The 21,097-nt window shown below is 42.4% G+C and overlaps 1 protein-coding gene across 2 annotated transcripts; it reads right to left on the reverse strand.

Moving 5' to 3' along the window:
- Positions 1 to 280: 280 nt before the first annotated feature.
- On the reverse strand, positions 281 to 20,718 carry LOC122540231 (chymotrypsin-like elastase family member 2A). 2 transcript variants are annotated; one of them, XM_043675636.1, is made up of 8 exons: positions 18,843 to 20,718; positions 17,681 to 17,769; positions 14,288 to 14,385; positions 10,074 to 10,202; positions 9,085 to 9,221; positions 3,879 to 4,024; positions 3,634 to 3,783; positions 281 to 1,503 (listed from the first exon to the last, which is right to left on the reverse strand). In XM_043675636.1, exons 1-8 carry the CDS (start codon positions 18,901 to 18,903, stop codon positions 1,486 to 1,488), a joined length of 828 nt encoding a protein of 275 aa, XP_043531571.1. In that variant the 5' UTR covers positions 18,904 to 20,718; the 3' UTR covers positions 281 to 1,485. The 2 variants fall into 2 exon arrangements, with proteins under 2 accessions (XP_043531571.1, XP_043531570.1); XM_043675635.1 differs by lacking the exon at positions 281 to 1,503 and having other exon boundaries at positions 2,482 to 3,783.
- Positions 20,719 to 21,097: the final 379 nt, after the last annotated feature.

Raw genomic sequence — 21,097 nt, forward strand, 5'->3', positions numbered from 1 at the left:
TAATACCCTGGAACTGCTTATGGAAATGAAGATGATCAATGATTTCAAACCGAAATTGGATGGTCTCTAAAGAGAACAAAACTTCCTGGGTTCCAGAAGTAGAAAATGGGGCTGTGGGGTAGAGAGTTTGTATGGATACAATGAGCCACATGGCCTCCATCTGTCCTGTACTAACTCTGTGCCTCATGATAAATAAATGGAAATGCAGGTGAATGTGCAGAGAAAAACAGGACCCAGACATTCTCAGTTCCTTGACAGCAGCACAATACGCGTGATGTAGCCAATAAAAGGAGGCAACTGCATCAACAGAGTCCATTGAGGAACCAACGTTTAAACAGTCACCAAACACTTAAGCACATCAGTACCTGGCAGAATGAAACTACAGTAAAAGAAAATTGAGGGTTTGTTTTCTGTTTATGGGAAGTGAGTGTTGCTTGCTGGGTCAGCATTTGCCACCCATCTCTAGTTACCCTGGAGAGGGTGGTGATGAGCCTTAAACTGCTGCAGTGTGTGTATAGTCACTGTGATGCTTTTAGGGAGAGAATTCCAGGATTTTAACCCAGCCGCACTGAAGGAATGATGATTGTATTCCCAAGTCTGGATAGTGTGATGTTTGGAGGGAATCTTGCATGTACTGGTGTTCCCATGAGATTGGATGCCGTTGTTATTCTAGATGATCATGGGTTTGAAAGATACTGTCAAAGCAGCCTTGGTGAGATCCTGGACTACATCATGTTGCTGTGTATATGTTGGTGGTGGAATGAGTGAATGTTTAAATAGGTGGGTGGATGTGGTACCAGTCAAGCAGGGGACTTTCTCTTGGATGGTTTTTCTTTCCTTTTTCTTATTCTTTCCTGATGAAGGGCTTTTGCTCGAAATGTCGATTTTCCTGCTCCTCAGATGCTGCCTGACCTGCTGTGCTTTTTCAGCACCATTCTAATCTTGACTCTAATCTTCGGCATCTGGAATACCCACCACCTTTTTCTTGGATGGTGTCAAGCTTCTTGAGTTGAATACAAATTGGCCATGATCTAATTGAATGGAAGAACAGAGTTGAGGTACTAAACAGCCTGCTTCTGTTCAACGCTTGTTATCTACTGTTCACAGGGAGAAGTGCATAAATGGTGATGTGATCCTTAATAGAGGTTTATGAAGTTTCTCATCCACATGAGGCTAATAATCTCTATGTGTCAAAAGGCTTAATCAAGTTATTGACTTGATAAGGTTAACAGACATTTGGATAAGTACATCAACAAAAATGTTTAGAGGGATATGGGCCAGGCACAGGCAAATGGGATTAGTTCGGTTTGGGGACTATGTTCTGAATGGACTAGTTGGGCTGAAGAGTCTGTTTTCATCCAGTACGACTCTGACTCCATGAGCAATGTCACCATTAAAGACCATGAGACAACATCTTGTTTGAGAATACATTTATTTTGTGAATTGCATCATTTAAAATCTTCCAAAGCTTCAGTGTGGTTCCTTTTAGTTGTTCATCATTTTCTGTAAAGGAATAAAATGTTATTCTGATGACAATTCAAAGAATAAATCATTTATCAAAAGGTTGATCCTAAAAGTTGTTAATAGTTGTTTAACTCTTAAATAAAAAAAAACACTTTCCCTGTGACAGATTTTAGGGACAGATTAGCAATGGGCTAAAAGGGCTGAAAAAAACATATCTCCAGATAAGAACAAGTTGAAACTTAGTTCCAGTGATGCTTAACAGAAGCTCAAGGAGCATCACTTTACGTTTTAACTAGATATTTGTTGATTGGTTAGCTTAATTGGCTGGATGACTGGTTTGTAATGATACCCAACGCTGTAGGTTCAATTCCCACACTGGCTGAGGTTACCATGAAGGATTCTCCATCTCAATCTCTCTCCTCACCTGAAGTGCAAGGATCTCAGGTTAAACTATCACCAGTCATCTCTCATTAGAGAGCAACTTTATGTTCCTCTGAGACTATGGCCACATTACCTTTTTATGAAACAAAGAGTTCAATAATTTCAGAACAGAACCATTGTTTCAATTTTTCTTTTGAATGGGAATACTCGTATGTTTTTTTTTTGTCACTTTTCAGTTGAGGCAATCCCATCATTTGTCTTTCTTTATACCTGACTCATTACCATCGCTTTTTGTCTTGCACCATCAGCTTTTTTGTTTTTTAATCTCTACTGCCTTCCACCTTATTGTGGGGTGGCATGATAGCTCAGTGGTTAACAATGTTGCCTCACAGTACCAGGGACCTGAGTTCAATTCCAGCCTTGCATGGCTGTGTGGAGTTTACATATGCGCCCCTGCGTGAGTTTGCTTTGGTTTCCTCCCATGTTCCAAAGATGTGTAGGCAATGTGGATTGGCCATGGGCAAGTGTCCAAAGATGTGTAGGTTAGGTGGATTAGCCATGGGCAAGTGTCCAAAGATGTGTAGGTTAGGTGGATTAGCCATGGTAAATGCAGTGTTACAGGGGTAGGGTGTGGGCTGGATCTGGGTGAGATGCTCTTCAGAGGGTTATTGCAGACTTGTTGGGCCATATGGCCTCTTTCTACCCTGGAGGGGTTCTATAATTCTATCCTTTTTGTTCTTCCTAATCCCCCTACCTTCCTGTTGACATGCTTAAAATCTGTTACATTTCAACCTTCCACAGATACTGTCAGACCTGCTGAGGTTTTCAAGTGATTCCTGCATTTTCTTTTCAGATTCCCAGTAGCTGCAATATTTTGATTTTTAATAAATATCTGGTTCGGTCAAGGATTGGATGCTATAATGATGATTACAGCTGGACGTGCGACCAAATGCCCAAACAGCAAGGCTGTTGGAGTAGAGTGGAGAAATGGGACAGACTGGCTGACTGTACAAAGAGTTGTCATGGACTCCTTCAAATATCCTCCTTCTTTGCTGTAATGGTAACATTGCTGCAAGTCCCCCTGCAGCTTCTAGCCACCTACAACAATAACTTTCATTTATATAGAACCTTAAAGCGAGCACACTGTCCCATGCCATGTACAGAACAGAGTTGGATACTCAGCCACATAAGGATATAATGGGTCAAGTGGCTGAAGGTTTGGTCTAAGAGGTAGCGTTTCTTTCATTGCATAGGCAATGGAGTGATTTAAGAAGGGAATTTGAGGTCTTGAAGCCGAGGCTGTTGAAGAATGGTTTCCAATGACAGAGAAATAGAAACCATGGAATGACAAGAATTGAAGGAATGTAGAGATCTCGGAACCTTATAGCACTCGGGGGAATGACAGGGATTTTGGGATTGTCGTGGTGTAAGGAAAATACATTTTTGCACTTTGACCTTAAAAATTAGAATTTTTAAAAATGAGGTGCAGGACTCTCAAACCCCCCAGGTCGTAAAACAGACGGATATCACAGCAGCCACAGAGTGTGGGGGTTGGCAGTTCAGCATTTTGAAGTGACACAAATATTCACTACTTGAGTGTTCATCAATATTTCTGGATAAAGGCAATATACTCTGGATGCTGGAAATATGAACCAAGCACAGAAAAACTCAAATGCCTTACAGTATCTGTGGAGAGAGAAACAGCTAATCTTTCAAGTCCAGTATGACTTCTTCAGAATTGTAATAGAGTGCTATGTTCAATGATAGAGGATATTTGTGGCTAAATACCTCAGTAAGCCAGTCATTGTAGGCAGACACACGGGTAAAAACGGTTGGCTTCTTCTTATGGCTACAGAAAGCAGACCCAAAGCTGACAATGCCATGTACTTCCCAGGCACCATTGGCATTCTGGCAGTTCAGGGGCCCACCAGAATCTCCCTGGAAAGGGAATAGAAGCAGAGGTTAGTCATTGGGGAAGCATGGAAGGACTCAAATGATGCAATCCGTAAGCAAGTTTGAGTTGGTCAACTAACATTGCATCCTGACACCACTCCGTCACCACCGGCACACACCATCGATGTCTTCGCTATCCCTCCCCACCAGTCAGGCAGAGAGCAAGTGGCGTGATCTACGACAGGGAGAAGGGCTTGTTGCAGGATATCAGAGACATTACCACCAGCTGTAAGAGAACAGACTCCAATGTTACTCAGGTACGCAGGCAAGATTTGCACATTAACTTTCTAGATGCATCCAAATGGACTAATGTGTTGGGTACCTGCTGCCAGATCATATTCATACTCACCCAAGCCCCAAGGATTTGGCTGCACTCAAAGCTGGGAGTAGTATCTGCCAATTTTTGGGCAGAATGGTGGCACAGTGGTTAACACTACTGCCTCATAGCATCAGGGATGATTTGAGTTCAATTCCAGCCTCAGGCGACTGCCTGTGCAAAGTTTGTACATTCTCCCCGAGTCCATGTGGATTTCCTCTGGATGCTCCTGTTTCCTCCACATTCCAAAGATGTGCAGGTTAGATGGATTGGCCACGGGAAATGCGGGGTCACAGGAATGGGATGGGTCTGGGTGGGATGCTCTTCAGAGGGTCGGTGTGGACTTGATAGGCCAAATGGCCTGCTTCCACTCTGTATGGATTCTATAATCCTGTAGGATAGCTCATTCCCATGTAGCCAGTTGGGAGACGCTACTGTCAATCGCTAGTCTGTCAAGAGTTTGCAGATGTCAGCTCGGGTGATTGACAGAGCTGCTTAAAAACCAGTTACTGTTTTCAGCTGCTGGAAAAGGAGCAGCTGTGTAGGTAATACATGGATGCTTCATTGGACACAGCCATGATGCACCACCACACTCAAAAGAATACGCTCACCCACAGCATTTGTGCATTTCTGGAGTGTGATCTGTAACCCATGAAGAACTAGGGTTGCAGAGCAAAGCAGAGATTGAAGGTAATGTGAAATAACTGAAGAAGGGACACCGGAGGAATGAAAATTCAATAGCTTCTACGGATGTTGGGAAAACTCCTCAGCCAGATTAGTGCACAGGTAGTGGAGATGGCAATTCAGTCTCTCATCCAACAGCACATTGGTATTTATGACTGAAGAGTACTAGAGCATTGGGATAGGATCCATACAATAGCCATGGCACCCAATTTGTGTGGAAAAATGGGGCAGAGTTTTACTGCCTCTGGGTTGGCAGGAATGGGAGGCAAGGAAATTGGTAAAGTATCTAGGTATCGCACGTAGATCATTTTTTGATGTTGTCCTACTGCTGGCCACATTGCCAATTGTGCGTAGAAGGTGGGCAGCCAGTTTGCATAATTAAGACCACAAGCGAGGGCCATTAAACAAGGCCAAGCGTGAGGCCATTTTGTCAAGAACAGGGTGACCACTCACCATTTCATGGAGGCACCATGGCTCAAAGAGGAGCACAGGATTGGGAAGACAGGCTTTGGGGTACCAATGACACCCTGTCCCCCCATACCGGCTGTGTTTCAACTCTGCCGCCCTTCTCCACCTATTCCCCGCCCCCCCTTGATTTTTAGATTCTTAATTTATTGAGATGTGACCTTGAGTTTTCAGATTTGCCAGCTCGCTGATTGCACAGCTTTCCCAATGACCTTATTTGGCTGGTGAATATGGAAGCAACCTGTTGGTAAAATCACCGAATCAGTCCCACTGCCTGCAGCTGTGGGTTTGGGGCCCCTATTTGGTCCCAGAATTAGGTTTCCGAAACTTAGGATTAAATGTAGTTATCACATTCCCTGAATAATGCTATTGGATTCTTGGATATTGCCAGAGTCATAGGTTCTGCTTCTGGGAATGAGCAGTACCCATGAGCCCTATGTTGTATGGCAGACCTGACGTCTGTAACACTCTTCAGATGTGCAAAATCTAAAACTGCTGTGTAAGGGCCTGGTGCAACTTGTGGTGATGTCACAGAGTTGTACGTTACTGAGCATAAATGGGACAGAGTGGATGGAGTTAGAAATCTCTGCAAAACACAATCAGACTGCAAGAATCAATAATGGAAGATTCACATCAGCATAAGGACATGAACATGGGCAGAAGATAGATTAGTCCTTACCCAATATAGGATAAGAACCTGGTGTATCTGTGGTTACTGTGAACAGCAATATTTAGTGTTAATAAATAATGTTACTTTGAAGCCTAAGCGTAAAGAATTTGCCTTCTCCTCAGCCAATCTGTCATTAACTCATAGTGTTACAGACAAAAAAAATGCAGATGCTGGAATCCAAAGTAGACAGGCAGGAGGCTGGAAGAACACAGCAAGCCAGGCAGCATCAAGAGGACAAGTTGACGTTTTGGGTGTAACTCTTCTTCAGGACTGAAATGTCGACTTCTTCACCTCCTGATACTGATACTCATAGTGTAGCATCAATCCCCATGACAAAAGAAAGTCAATAATGCAAGTCAAGCTCATTGGTGGCATTGACGTCTTGAGTACAAGGAGTTCTTGATAGATCCTTATCCGTTTTTTAAAAACTAATTGATCATTATTATGTTCACATTAATATTCAATGGTATGGGAAGAATTATCGTCATGACATGGGATGAGTGAGCTTACAAATCCCTCAAAACCATGTATCATTTTATACCAGAATGTCAAGACTTCTCTCCAATAAAATGGGTCATGTCCAACACTCTGTGTCTGGGTGTTCAGACCCCCATTATCCCTTGTCCCACCACTCCATCATCAAGCAGAGCTGTCCAATCACTCTCTGGTTGCAAACAATCTCATGCCTTCACAAGAGATACCCAGCATTCAGTCAACAGGTTTACTCTTTGCATTTATACCCACTCCATGCAATATTGGTTCCTATGTTTCAGCAATTAAGACAGTGCACTAACTCAGACATGTCAAGCTTTCCATCTTAGCTGCCTCATAGATTATAAAGTTTACATCATTATTTCTTTGAATTTGCATGCATTCAAAATTGCTGATCTGAAAAGTTGTAACATGCTGCTTCATTCACCAATGAGGCAGCAACTACAGAAATTCTAGATCAACAAGTTTCAAATTGCTTTTATAGTTTCTTTAATAAAAACGTCATTGCATTCTCTTAAAGTTGGCGTGTCTACTACTGTTGCAAGTAGGGCATTCCACATCCTTACTACTCTCTGAGTAAAGAACCTACCTCTGACATCTGTTCCATATCTATCACCCCTCAATTAAAACTATGGCCCCTTGTGCTAGCCATAATCATCCGAGGAAAAAGGTACTCACTGTCCACCCTATCTAATCTTCTGATTATCTTGTATATTTCTTTAAGTCACCTCTTAACCTTCTCCCTAACAAAAACAGCCTCAAGTCTCTCAGCCTTTCCTCATAAGACCTTCCCACCATACCAGACAACATCCTGGTAAATCTCCCCTGCACCCTTTCCAATGCTTCCACGTCCTTCCTATAATGCAGCGAGCAGAACCATATGCAATGCTCCAAGTGCAGTCATGCCAGAGCTTTGTACAGCTGCAACATGACCTCATGGCTCTGAAACTCAATCACTCTACCAATAAAAACTAACACACTGTATGCCTTCTTAATAACTCTATCAACCTGGATCTCTGCTCATCCACATTACCAAGAATCTTACCATTAACCCAGTACTCTGTATTTCTGTTATTCATTCCAAAGTGAATCACTTCACACTTTTATGTATTAAACTCCATTTTCCACCCCTCAGCTCAGCTCTTCAGCTTATCTATGTACCCCTCGTAACCTTCAACATCCTTCCGCACTGTCCACAACTCCACTGACTTTAGTGTCACCTTCAAATTTACTAACCCATCCTTCTACACCCTCATTCAGGTATTTATAAAAATGACAAACAGCAATGGCCCCAAAACCAATCCTTGCAACATACCACTAGTAACTAAACGCCAGGATGACCACTTCCCATCAACCACTACCCTCTGTCTTCTTACAGCTAGCCAATTTCTGATCCAAACCACTAAATCACCTTCAATTCCATGACTCTGTATTTTCTGCAATAGCCTACCATGGGGAACCTTATCAAGCGCTTTACTGAAATTCATATATACCACATCAACCACTTTACCCTCATCCACCTGTTTGGTCACCTTTTCAAAGAACTCAAAAAAGTTTGTGAGGCATGACCTACCTTCACAAAACCATGTTGACTACCCCTAATCAAATTATTCCTTTCTAGATGACTATAAATCCTATCTCTTATACCCATTTCCAATATTTTACCCACAACCAAAGTAAGGCTCACTGGTCTATAATTTCCAGGGTTGTCTCTACTCCCCTTCTTGAACAAGGAAACAACATTTGCTCTCCTCCAGTTTTCTGGGACTATTCTAGTAGATCAAAGCCAAAGACTCTGCAATCTCCTCCCTGACTTCCCAGAGAATGCTAAGATAAATCACATCTGGCCCAGGGGACTTAGCTATTTTTTCACTTTCCAGAATTGCTAACAACTCCTCCTTATGAACCCTAATCCCATCTAGATTAATAGCCTGTATTTCAGTATTCTCCTCAATAACTTTGTCTTTTTCCTGTGTGAATACTGACAAAACACATTCATTGAGCACCTCTCCTATCTCTTCAGACTCTACGCAGAACTTCCCACTAATGTCCTTGTCAGGCCCTACTCTTACTCTAGTCTTCTTTTATTCCTGATATACCTGTAGAAAACTTTAGGGTTTTCCTTGATCCTACCTGCCAAAGACTTCTCATGTCCCCTCCTGGCTATTCTTAGCTCTCTCTTTAGATCCTTCCTGGCTAAGTTGTAACACTCAAGCGTCCTAACTGAGCCTTCACATCTCATCTTTACACAAGCCTCCTTCTTCATCTTGACAAGGGATTCAACTTCTTTAGTAAACCAACCATTTTATGACCTTAATCGATGAAAAATGAAGTTCTCAAATTGATTTTCAGATGCACTGGGATGTGGTACTGAGCAAATCAGGTGTATGATTGGTTCCACACTCCCTGTTAAGTTGCTTAAGTTCTATACAATACCAGTTGGCAAATAAGATTTGACTTCAGTGGGTCAGATACATGAAATTTGAATGGGACAAGTCCGTGTGTTGACAATATAACTGCAAAGATTGTGGGACACATACATGGCCCATTGACTCTAGAGTCCTGCTGTAATGCTGTGAATCACGTTACCCTATTAGATATTCTTCATTCAGACATGACCTAAGAGGTGGACTCTCCATACCTTGACAGTTCAACTTACCCTTCAAGAGGCCCCAGCCAGTGATGTAGCAGCTGTAGTTATTGGGGAGAAGAGTCCCTGGGGCAGGGATGCATCCCAATTCAATTTTGTCATCTAAAACCACTGGTTGTGCAAGTTTGACAAGAGCAATGTCGTAACTAGGAATGAAAGAGAAAACAGTGTTGAGTTGTACTGTCTCAACACGTCATTGTCGGTCATTGTGGAAGTGAGTACGGCAATGTTAAATGGTGAATGCTGAGGGAATTCACTGACTTTGCTCATTCTAGATTGTTCACAATTGATTTGGTGATGCATTTATTTGTGATTTATGGAATCTTCCAGGATGGAAGGAACTCATTCACCCCAACATGTTTCTTTGAGACAACTGTCCAATTAGCTTCACTCCTAAGCTCTTCCTGAATAGCTCCAGAATGCAATTATCTTCAAATCCACTAAGTACAATTTGCCTTACCACCTTCAAAAAGTGGTCCCACATCCAGATCTCTCTGTACCTGCACATCTACCGAAACTGGACCATTTGCTCCACACTTATGGGGCCATTAGGTTGGTGTGATGCAGCTTGTGTTTAGGTGAAGAGAGTTTGTATATTTTCTGCTTTTGTGTTCTAATAAGCTTCTTCTTTTCAATTATATGCCTGGCCAGCATCAATGTGAAAAACAAAGCCCAATGTGTAAGTCTCTAGCTGTCATGAGTAGCAGTTAAAGTAGACTATTGAGATTCCCTTCTCCCCAGCCAGAAGGAGGCTGGGAATTCAGAGAAAAGTCTCACTTATGATCACTGATGGAAAGTCAAAATGTCGGGCATGGCATAAGGACAATCTCTGTTTTAGTTGCAAGTGTCTTCCAAGCATGGAAATGCTCACTCTGTCAGAGCAGGAGAATGAGGCAAACTGGCAGTGACTGTGGAACTACATCCTCACAAAAGTAAGCAACTTCAGAAGAGGGGGTAACATTTTATTTTACCAAAGTATCTTTCTCTTTCATACTAACCCATTGGCAGCAAAGATCATGCTGAACTTTTCATGGCGGATGGTCTTCTCCACAGCAGCAAAAACAGATCCTGGCTCATTGTCTAAAAGGACCTGTTTGCCAAGAGCCACTCTATAGGTATTCTTCTTACTGTGAGTAAAAAGTAAAAATGGTTAAAATAGTGCAATGAATCAGAACCATAAAGTGAAATAGAAATTCACACCTGTTCATTGGTTTGAAGTAGAGACTGTTTGGGGATTATAGCCTTCATCATGAGAAACATTCAAAAGCCATTTGTCCATTTGAATTTGCACTTCCATCCAATAAGATCTTCTACTTCACCATCCCCCACTATTCCCCATATCCCTTAATTACTCCAGCACTCAAAACTGTGTTGATCTCTATCTTGAAAATAACCAACAACTAAGCATCGACAGAGTGCAAAGGTGGAAATATTTAAAAGTTACAAACCTTTGAGTGAAGAAGATTCTCTGCCTTCCAGTCTCAGTCGCCTATCCATTATTCTGAAACTATCTCCCTGTGCGCCAGATTTTTCAGACAGTGGAATCACTTATTCAATCTCTATCATGTCAAACCCTTCAATAATTTTATCCATTTTAATTAGATCATATTTCACTCTTCTAAACTTTGGGGAATGTGAATCTAATTTATTCAATCTCTCACCTAGCCCGACCCCCTCATTCCAGGTGTCGGTCTAGTGAACCCTCATCGCACTCTTTCTAGGGCAAGCATGTCATTTCTTGAGTAAGGAGCTAAAGAGTTCACGTCAGGTTGATGAACTGAAAGCTGCCCCAGAACCTGGAATTGAGAATTAATGTTGGAAAGAGATGGGAACTGGGTTCTTGACTGAGGCTAACAGTGGGAACTATGCGTGGGTCAATGGAGTGGATCTGGGATTGTTGACCAAGACTTGTGACAAGATTGAGCCTGGATGGCGGTCAGTGAGAAGATGGTAGTGCAGAGGCTTAGGAATTAAGAGAGATTGAGCTCAATGTGGGAGCAAGATTGTGGTGGCTCAGTGGCTAAGAGGTTAGCACTGCTGCCTCAAAGTGCCAGGGGCCCAGGTTTGATTCTAGCCTCGGGCGACTTGTCTGTGTGGAGTTTGCATCTTCTCCCTCTGTCTGCATGGGTTTCCTCAGGGTGCTCCGGTTTCCTCCCAGAATTCAAAGATGTGCGGGTTAGGTGAATTGGCCATGCTAAATTTCCCATAGTGTTCAGGTTAGGGGTAAATATGGAGTAAGGGAATGAGTCTGGGTGGGTTACTCTTCAGAGGGTTGATGTGGACTTGTTGGGCTGAAGGGCCTGTTTCCACACTGTAGGGGATTCTATGAGTCCTCATGGGGAAAGCTCACCGTGGAGCGACTGCAGGCCTACAGCTAATGAAGGATTGTAATTGGGAACTTTAAGTTTCATTTCTTATTGACTAATTTATACTGACCAGAACTGTGATGTTGAGCCTCTAACTTATTTCTTTATTTTTTCCATTTTTTAATCTAAGATTTTGTACCTCGGTTCCTTGTAGTGAAGATGGTGCTGTGAGTGGCAATGTTGGACACTTTTCACTATATACTTGTATTTGAGTACAAGTGACAATAAAACCTAAACCTAATTCTAATGACAGCGCTGCTGTGGAGCAAATTTTGTCCTTCCAAAACAGTTGTTAAATGACCAGGCAGTGGTCTGGCTTGAGGTCTTGCCCAGGCAGTGTGGCTTCAACCAAAAATAGAAGAGGTCAACAGTACAATTGGGTCATAGAGTCATAGAGGTGAACAGCATGGAAACAGACCCTTCGGTCCAACTCATCCATGCAACCAGCTATCCCAATCCAATCTAGTCCCACCTCCCAGTACCCGGCCCATATCCCTCTAAACCCTTCCTATTCATATACCCATCCAGATGCCTTTTAATGTTGCAATTGTACTAGCCTCCACCAATTCCTCTGGCAACTTGTTCCATACATGTACCACCTCTGTGTGAAAAAGTTGCCCCTTAGGTGTCTTTTATATCTTTCCGCTCTCACCCTAAACCTATGCCCTCTAGTTCTGGATTCTCCCACCCCAGGGAAAAGACTGTGTCTATTTACCTTATCCATGCCCCTCATGATTTTTAAACCTCTATAAGGTCACCCCTCAGCCTCTGATGCACCAGGGAAAACAGCCCCAGCCTATTCAACCTCTCCCTATGGCTCAAATCCTTCAATCCCTGCAACATTCTTGTAAATCTTTTCTTAACCCTTTCAGGTTTCACAACATCCTTCCGATAAAAAGGAGACGAGAATTGCACACAATATTCCAAAAATGGCATAACCAATGTCCTGTACGGCCGCAATATGGCCTCACAACCCCTGTACTCAATACTCTGACCAATAAAGGAAAGCATACCAAATGCCTTCTTCACTATCCTATCTACATGTGACTCCACTTTCAAGGATCTATGAACCTGCACTCCAAGGTCTCTTTGTTCAGCAACACTCCCTAGGACCTTACCATTAAGTGTATAAATCCTGCTAAGATTTGCTTCCCAAAATGCAGCGCCTCGCATTTATCTGAATTAAACGCCATCTGCCACTTCTTAGCCCATTGGCCAATCTGAGTGAGATTCCGTTATAGTCTGAGGTAACCCTCTTCGCTGTCCACTACACCTCCAATTTTGTTGTCATCTGCAAACTTACTAACTATACCTGTTATGTTCACATCCAAATCATTTATGTAAATGACAAAAAGTAGAGGACCCAGCACCGATCCTTGTGGCACTCCACTGGTCACAGGCCTCCAGTTTGAAAAACAACCTTCCATCACCACCCTCTGTCTTCTACCTTTGAGCCAGTTCTGGATCCAAATGGCTAGTTCTCTCTGTATTCCATGAGATCTAACCTTGCTAACCAGTCTCCCATGGGGAATCTTGTCGAACGTCTTACTGAAGTTCATATAGATCACGTCCACCGCTCTGCCCTCATCAGTCTTTTTGTTACCTCTTAAAGAAACTCAAACAAGTTTGTGAGACATGATTTCCCATGCACAAAGCCATGTTGACTATCCCTAATAAGTCCCTGCCTTTCCAAATACCTGTCCCTCAGGATTCCCTCCGACAACTTGCCCACCACTGACGTCAGGCTCACCGGTCTATAGTTCCCTGGCTTGTCCTTACCACCCTTCTTAAACAGTGGCACCATGTTAGCCAACCTCCAGTTTTCTGGCACCTCACTTGTGAATATCGATGATACAAATATCTCAGCAAGAGGCCCAGCAATTACTTCCCTCGCTTCCCACAGAGTTCTAAGCTACACCTGATCAGTTCCTGGGGAGTTATCCACTCTTATGTGTTTCAAGACATCCAGCACTTCCTCCTCTGTAATATGGACATTTTTCAAGATGTCACCATCTATTTCCCTACATTCTGTATCTTCCATGTCCTTTTCCACAGTAAACATTGATGCAAAATATTCGTTTAATATCTCCCCCACCTCCTGAGGCTCCACACAAAGGCCGCCTTGCTGATCCTTGAGGGGCCCTATTCTCTCCCTAGTTACCCTTTTGTCATTAACATATTTGTAAAAACCCTTTGGATTCTCTTTAACTGTATTTGCCAAAGATATTTCATGTCCCCTTTTTGCCCTCCTGATTTCTCTCTTAAGTACACTCCTATTGCCTTTGTAGTCTTCTAAGGAATCATTCGATCTATCTTATCTACACCTGTTGTATGCTTCCTTCTTTTTCTTAACCAAACCCTCAATTTCTTTCGTCATCCAGCATTCCTTACACCTACCAGCCTTTCCTTTCACCCTAACACGAATATACTGTCTTCGGATGCTCGTTATATATTAAAAGAAAGTGAGGACTGCAGATGCTGGAGATCAGAGTCGAAGAATGTGGTGCTGGAAAAGCACAGCCCGGTCAGGCAGCATCCAAGGAGCAGGAGAATTAATGCTTTGAGCATTCATCATGAAGCCCTGTTGAAGGGATTATGCTCGAAACATCGATTCCCCTCATCGGATGCTGCCTGACTGGCTGTGTAATTGGGTTATAGTTTTAGAATAGGCAGAGGAGAGCTTTATTTTGTATATCCTACGGCTGACTTGGGAGTACCTGCCATTGCAAAAATGGGGTAATCTTGTGACAATCCTATCCCTCACTTTAAATAGCACTCACTTTACCAAAAGATGAAATCATTTTAAAATGTACCTATACTCATTTTTAAGTAAACCGGTAACTTACTTAATGCAATGCGCAGCTGTCATAACCCATCGCTGATCAATTAAAGATCCCCCACAAGTGTGGTGCCAGCTATCTCCCCTAGCAACTTGGAGAGAAATCTGCAAGAAATTCAAATATTTCACTTTAAAAAAAAATATTTTAACAGTGGAGTACTCTTTAAATTTGGTAAATTTGAGATCATCCAAAAATGTTACTGCTTATGTTCTAACTTTCACTCATCCATTCCCTCAAGTGGCTCAGCATCATGGTTAAAAATATTTTGATGGTTCACAGATGATGGTACACTGTTAATGTATCAGTCCCATGACATATGTTCTCAACCAACACTCAAAATAACAATAACTACTCCCATTTATATGTCACTTTGAACATAACACTTCTAGGCCGTTTCATTGATGTGGTATCAGGTAAACTTTGGAACTGAGCCACATGATTGATCACATTCACTTGAATGAGATCTTTCTCATTGTAACATGGTCAGACATATATTAATATCAATTATGCATCATATAGCTCCAAGTCAAATGCTGTGTTGGAAAAAATTAGGTAATAGAAAATAATCCAGGAAGACTTGAACAATAAAATAAAACAAAGAACTGCAATGCTAAAGATCTGAAAATAAAACAGAATTTATGGAGAAACTCAGCAGGTCTGGCAGCATCTGTGAAGAGAGAAAGCAGAGTTAACATTTGAAGTCCAGTGACCCTTCTTCAGAACTTCCCTTCTTCTGAAAATTGAACTTGAAATGTTAACTCTGTTTTCTCTCTTCACAGATGCTGTCAGACCTGCTGAGTTTCTCCAGAAATTCTGTTTTTGTTCAAGACCTGAAGACTACCCAGGCCGGGCTGATAAATGGCAAGTGTCATTTAAGACATATAGCTGCCAGACACTGACCATTTCCAACAGGAGAAAATGTAACTATTGCCCCTTGCCATTGTTAAAATATGTCAATAGTGCTGGAGGAGTTAGGTTTTAAAGGATTGAGGAAAAAGGAATCTATTTCATGTTTTATGGTAGTGCCTGGAGTTTTCCCTTCAACAGAGATCATAATTCACTGAGGACATTGAAGTCCTTGTTAACACAATTTCTTAGAAATCACGTGACTGTTGATAACTGCTTGCTTGTAGAACTTGCTGGGACTGGATTTTGACCTATAGAAACAGCTGTTTGATCTGGCTGAATTGGACCTATGCTTGCTGATATCCAACTGATTTGGAGGAAAGCAATGCTAAGAACAAGCTGTTCAGTAATCCCTCCCATTTCTGGAAAGAAACCCCTCGACATCAGTGCAAGACAAAACCTATTTGCTCTTTTGAAACAGTGATAGAAAGAATTTCTCAAGATTGTATTTCCTGAGTAGGCTGTTGTTGCAAAATTTCAGAGGCAATTGTGTATGATTAGTGAATTGGAATCATAGAATTATACAGCACAGAAACAGACCCTTTAGTCTGTGCTGACCAGATATCCTAAACTGATCTAGGCCTATTTGCCAGCATTTGGCCCAGATTCCTCCAAACGCTTCCTAATCATGTACCTGTCAGAAGCCTTTCAAACATTGTAATTGTACCAGCCTCCACCAGCTCCTCTGGCAGCTTGTTCCATACACGGACCACCCTTTACATAAAGAAGTTGCCCCGCAGGTCCCTTTTAAATCTTTGTCTTCTCACCTTAAACCTACGTTGTCTAGTTTTGGATTCCCGACCCTGGGAAAAAAGATCCAATCTGTGCCCCTCATGATTTTATAAACATCTGTAAGGTCACCCTCACCCTCTGACCCTTGAGGGAAAATAACTCCAGCCTATTCAACCTCTCCCTATAATTCAAACCCTCCAATCCCTTGGCCACATGCGCCAGGACATCAGAACAAAAGACTTTGGAATATCCTACACGTTATCTTTCAAGAATAAACCAATAGAGGAAGTGTTTTTTTTTGTTTTCAGAAAGCTTATTGTTGCAGAGACATCGGTTATTTTCCACTTTGCCTGAAAATTGTGCATTTGTGCCAGTCTGTGAGTGTTTTTGGGAGATAGTGGCTCAGTGGTTAGCACTGCTGCCTCACAGTGCCAGGGACCTGGGTTCAATTCCAGCCTCGGGCAACTGTTTGTGTGGAGTTTGCACATTCTCCACGTGTCTGCGTGGGTTTCCTCTGGGTGCTCCAGTTTCCTCCCACAGTCTAAAGATGTGCAGGTCAGGTGAATTGGCCATGCTAAATTGCCAGTAGTGTTAGGTGCATTAGATAGGGGTAAATGTAGGGGAATTATGTCTGGGTGGGTTGTTCTTTGGAGGGTCGGTGTGGACTTGTTGGGCCAAAGGGTCTGTTTCCACACTGTAGACAATCTAATCTAATCATATTCAGAAAGAAATAAGCATTTTAAATTCTATACCATTTATGCCAACTAAGTGTTGCATTTTATTTAATAGGCTTTGTTTGTTAAGAAACCTGATTGATCTTTTTTAAACCTGATATAGTAAAGGTATTTAATTGGTCACCTTGGTAACTGGAAAATGTTTTATTTTGTGTAACAATGCACTCCTGCAGCCTCAGTCAAAACAAAGTTCAAATATATTTCTATTGCTGAATTCCCCACTATCAATGTCCTGGGGGTTCCAGTTGACCAGAGAATGATCTGGATCTGCCAAATAAATACTATGGCGAATAAAAACAAGTCAGGAGTTAGGAACCACAGCAGCCTACTACAGTTCTTTGATAGCACCTTCCAAATTCCTGACCTCTACCATATAAAAGGATAAGGGCAGAAGATATATGGGAACACCTCCAAGACACTGGAACTTCTCCCTAACAGCTCCATAACATGTGGTACCTACACAATACGGACTGCAGCGGTTCAACAAGGCAGCTCATCACTGCCTCCTCAAGAGCAAAGAGTGATAGGTAGGAGGAACTGGCCAAGCCAATGATGCCCAAATCCCATGAATGGACAATTTTTTAAAAAAGAATGCAATAGTAATAATTCCTCATTCCTTCATATTTGCTGAACGTTGTTTGACGGGCAGTTGCCACTGTCTTATGACAACGTTTTATTCCAAGGCTCAGGGTTGTAAACTGTTTGAATGAAGGTTGCATGTTCTGGGTGAGCCCAATGGTCTCCTTACCTAAAAGTAATAGATGAACTCTTCCAGTAGTGATCACTAACCATGAGGAATTGGCAATCCATTTTATAACCCCCAATCCTCCTTTCATGTTGACAAGCCTGGCTGAGTTGAGCCAACTCCTAACTGGAACGTGTTGGTCTTTACGATGCAATTCCAGAAAGTAAGGTACATTTAACAAGCAAAATGCCAGGAGGGCTCCACAATTAAACTGTGGATATGTATTACCTGTTACAGTAAGCATTTGAATATAAGAACAATTTGGTTTAAGAGTTTACGTACTTGCCATGGCCAGCTATGGGGTCTTGCAGCTTCACCACCGACCACCCTGGACAATACAGGCTGGTAGGTGGGGGTCCCACAACCATAGACTGAAAAACAAAACATTGTGTCAGCCTCAACTGTTTTGTGTTTTGGATTTTATCACAGTTTCTTAACCCCTCTTTTTCAGAGATTCTGAGTTTATGCAGCATCTCTAACAATCCACAGCTAATTTTGCACAAACCTAGAAGGAAATGTATGGGGCAGCACAGTGGCTCAGTGGTTAGCATTGCTGCCTCAAAGCGCCAGGAACCTGGGTTCGATTCTACCCTTGGGTGACTGTCTGTGTGGAGTTTGCATGTTCTCTCCATGTCTGTGCAGGGTTCCTTCCACAGTCCAAGGATATACAGGTTAGGTGGATCGGTCACACTAAATTGCCCTATAGTGCCCAGGGATGTGCAGGCTATGTGGGTTAGCCATGGGAAATGTAGGGGGGGTGGTCTGGGTAGGGCGCTCTTCAGAGGGTTAGTGTGGACCTGATGGGCTGAAAGGCCTGCTTTGACACTGTAGGGATTCTACTGCGCACACCATTCGTTCAGGAAGTCTGTCCATCCGCAAAGCTATCCTTAAAGAGTTTCCTTTTTCATTATTAAGATTAGATTAGATTACTTTACAGTGTGTAAACAGGCCCTTCGGCCCAACAAGTCCACACCGACCCGCCGAAGCGTAACCCACCCATACCCCTACATTTACCCCTTACTTAACACTATGGGCAATTTAGCATGGCCAATTCACCTGACCTGCACATCTTTGGACTGTGGGAGGAAACTGGAGCACCCGGAGGAAACCCACGCAGACACAGGGAGAATGTGCAAACTCCACACAGTCAGTCGCCTGAGTCAGGAATTGAACCCGGGTCTCTGGCGCTGTGAGGCAGCAATGCTAACCACTGTGCCACCGTGCCGTATTAATTTGTGATGAATCCTGGGCAAGTTTAATTTTTTACCCCTTGGTCTGCTGGTTAAAGCTTAGACATTGGCAGTTCATCCTGCTTCCAAGTGGTTACAGTTGACAATGAGGTAGCACTGGAGAGCGCTCTGCTCCTTATTGCTTTGAAAGGGATCTTAACAACAAATCTCTTACAATCCTTAAGAAGAAATTTAGTACCAAAATTGGAACTCACCGGTTGCAACAAGTAGAGCAGCCAAAGCAAAACGTATCATGTTTGTAAGTGATTGGGGCATCTGAACAAATTCTGTGACTTTATTTATACCTGGAGAGGAATTGTTTCCTCACCATGTGACTAAATGTTACCCCTAATTGTGGGAAGGAACAGCATTCAATAGGAGCGTGTGTCCTTGTAAAGTATTTATTGATTCTGCAATTTTTCTCCTTTATCTTAAACAAACTTCACCATTGGTACAATCATAGAATTCCCATAGTGTTGAAGGAAACATAACTTTGTACAGGTCAAGGAAGGAAACTAAGGTAATTTGGCATGAATGAGAGAAAGAGAGCAAGGGAGAGACACCTGGATGAATTGGAAAGTTGGAGAGAGAGAGAGAGAGAGAGATACCCTGGAGGTTACAGTGAGACAGAAAGAGAGGGTGGTGGTATGGGAGGAGGAGGAGAAAAAACACAGAAATAGACCCAGAAAAAAAGGTGGCAAGAACATGTTAACAGGCATAGGCTACTCCTCTCATTCTGTTTTGCTTTTCAGTTAGCTAGCATGATGATGGAGACTTGGAGAAGAAGGGAAAAGGAAGAAACCATCAAAAGGAACAGGAAGAGAAAGAGAAAGTAAAGGCTTTGGGCTGTGCTAATTCCATTCATATCCCATTAACAGTCTGTAGTGATAATAAAGAGGAGACTTATCTCCCTGATGAGTCAGATGGCAGAGGCAATGAAGAATTGATTTAAGATTCCTGGCTCCTACTGAGTTGTCTATACAACTCTATAGGAGAAGAGAACCCAACCAGTCCTTCTGCTTTTGACCAGAAAAGGGGAGATGTGTCAGATGATGGTCAATCAGACTGTGATACACATCCCATGCAGTAGAATGATTGCTGAACACTTACTGTCAGCGTGTGGGTAAAAAGTGCTGAGTGGAAGGGTTTCCAACAGCCAAGAAATGTTGTCCAGTAAGATTCAGCATTTTTTTTATTGTGGAAGAAATCAGAGACATTTTAAATCAGGAACTGGTTCTTACTAAGGGACCAGGATGAAAGGACAGATTATATGGTTACCAAATTTACTGGTGACACAAGCCGAGGCAGGAAATTAATTGATGAAGAGGACATAAGGAGGATATAAAAATGTACAGACAGGTTCAATAAGTGAGCAAAGATATTGTAAATGGCGTATAATGTGGACAAATGCGAAATTGCCCACTTTGGTAAAAGAATAAGAAAAAGCATACTATCTAAGTTGTAAGAGATTGCAGAGCTCTGAGATGCAGAGGGATATGGATGACCTGGTGCATAAATTGTAAGAAGATTAGCATACAGGTACAGCAAACAAATAGGAAAGGCAATAGAATGTCATCCTTTATTACAAGAGGCATTGAATACAAAAGCAGAGAGATCATATTTCACTTGCACAGTTTGTAAGACCACATCTGGAGTACTTTGTACAATTTTGGACTTTAAGAAAGAATGGAAACGCGTTTGGAAGAAGTTCACATCGGTTTTACTGGACTGAAACCTGGAAAGGACAGGTTGTCCTATGAGGGAAGATTGGACAGGCTAGGCTTGTATCCACTGGAATTTAGAAAGCTAAGAAGAAACTTGAGATCCCAACACTGATACTTGTACACACTACTCTTTACATTCTGCAAAACCCAAAAAAGGACCCATTTGGGTCTATTCTCCGCCTTTTGTTGGCCAGACAATCATCAGTCCATGACAACACATTGCTCTCTCCTCATACCAAGAACTTTTATTTGCCACAATAGCCTTTGATGTGTGAATTTTTCATTTTATCCACTTACAGTATTATGTTTGGTTCCAGTTGCCACATTACAGGAAGGATTTGGAGAGGGTGCAGAACAGGTTTACCAGGATGCTCCCTGGATTAGAGGGTATAAGGAAAGGTTAGAGAAACTTGGGCTGTTTTCTCTGGAGCAGTGGAGGCTAAGTGGAGACTTGAAAGAAGTCTGTAAATAGATAGATAGATAGATGCATAGATAGGGTTGACAGTCTGAATATTTTTGCCAGAGCTGAAATGTTTAATACTAGGGGGCACGCATTTAAGTTGAGAGGGAGCACGTTCAAAGGAGATGTAAGGGGCAAGACTTTTACACAGAGTTCTGGAATACGCTGCCTGGGGCGGTGGTAGAGGCAGATATGACAGGGGCATTTAAGAGACTTTTAGATAAGCACATGAATATGCAAGGATTGGAGGAATATGGACCAAGGGCAGGCAGCTCAATTTGGCATC

The sequence above is a fragment of the Chiloscyllium plagiosum genome, chromosome 34 (genome assembly GCF_004010195.1).
Source record: "Chiloscyllium plagiosum isolate BGI_BamShark_2017 chromosome 34, ASM401019v2, whole genome shotgun sequence".
Taxonomy (NCBI): Eukaryota; Metazoa; Chordata; class Chondrichthyes; order Orectolobiformes; family Hemiscylliidae; genus Chiloscyllium; species Chiloscyllium plagiosum.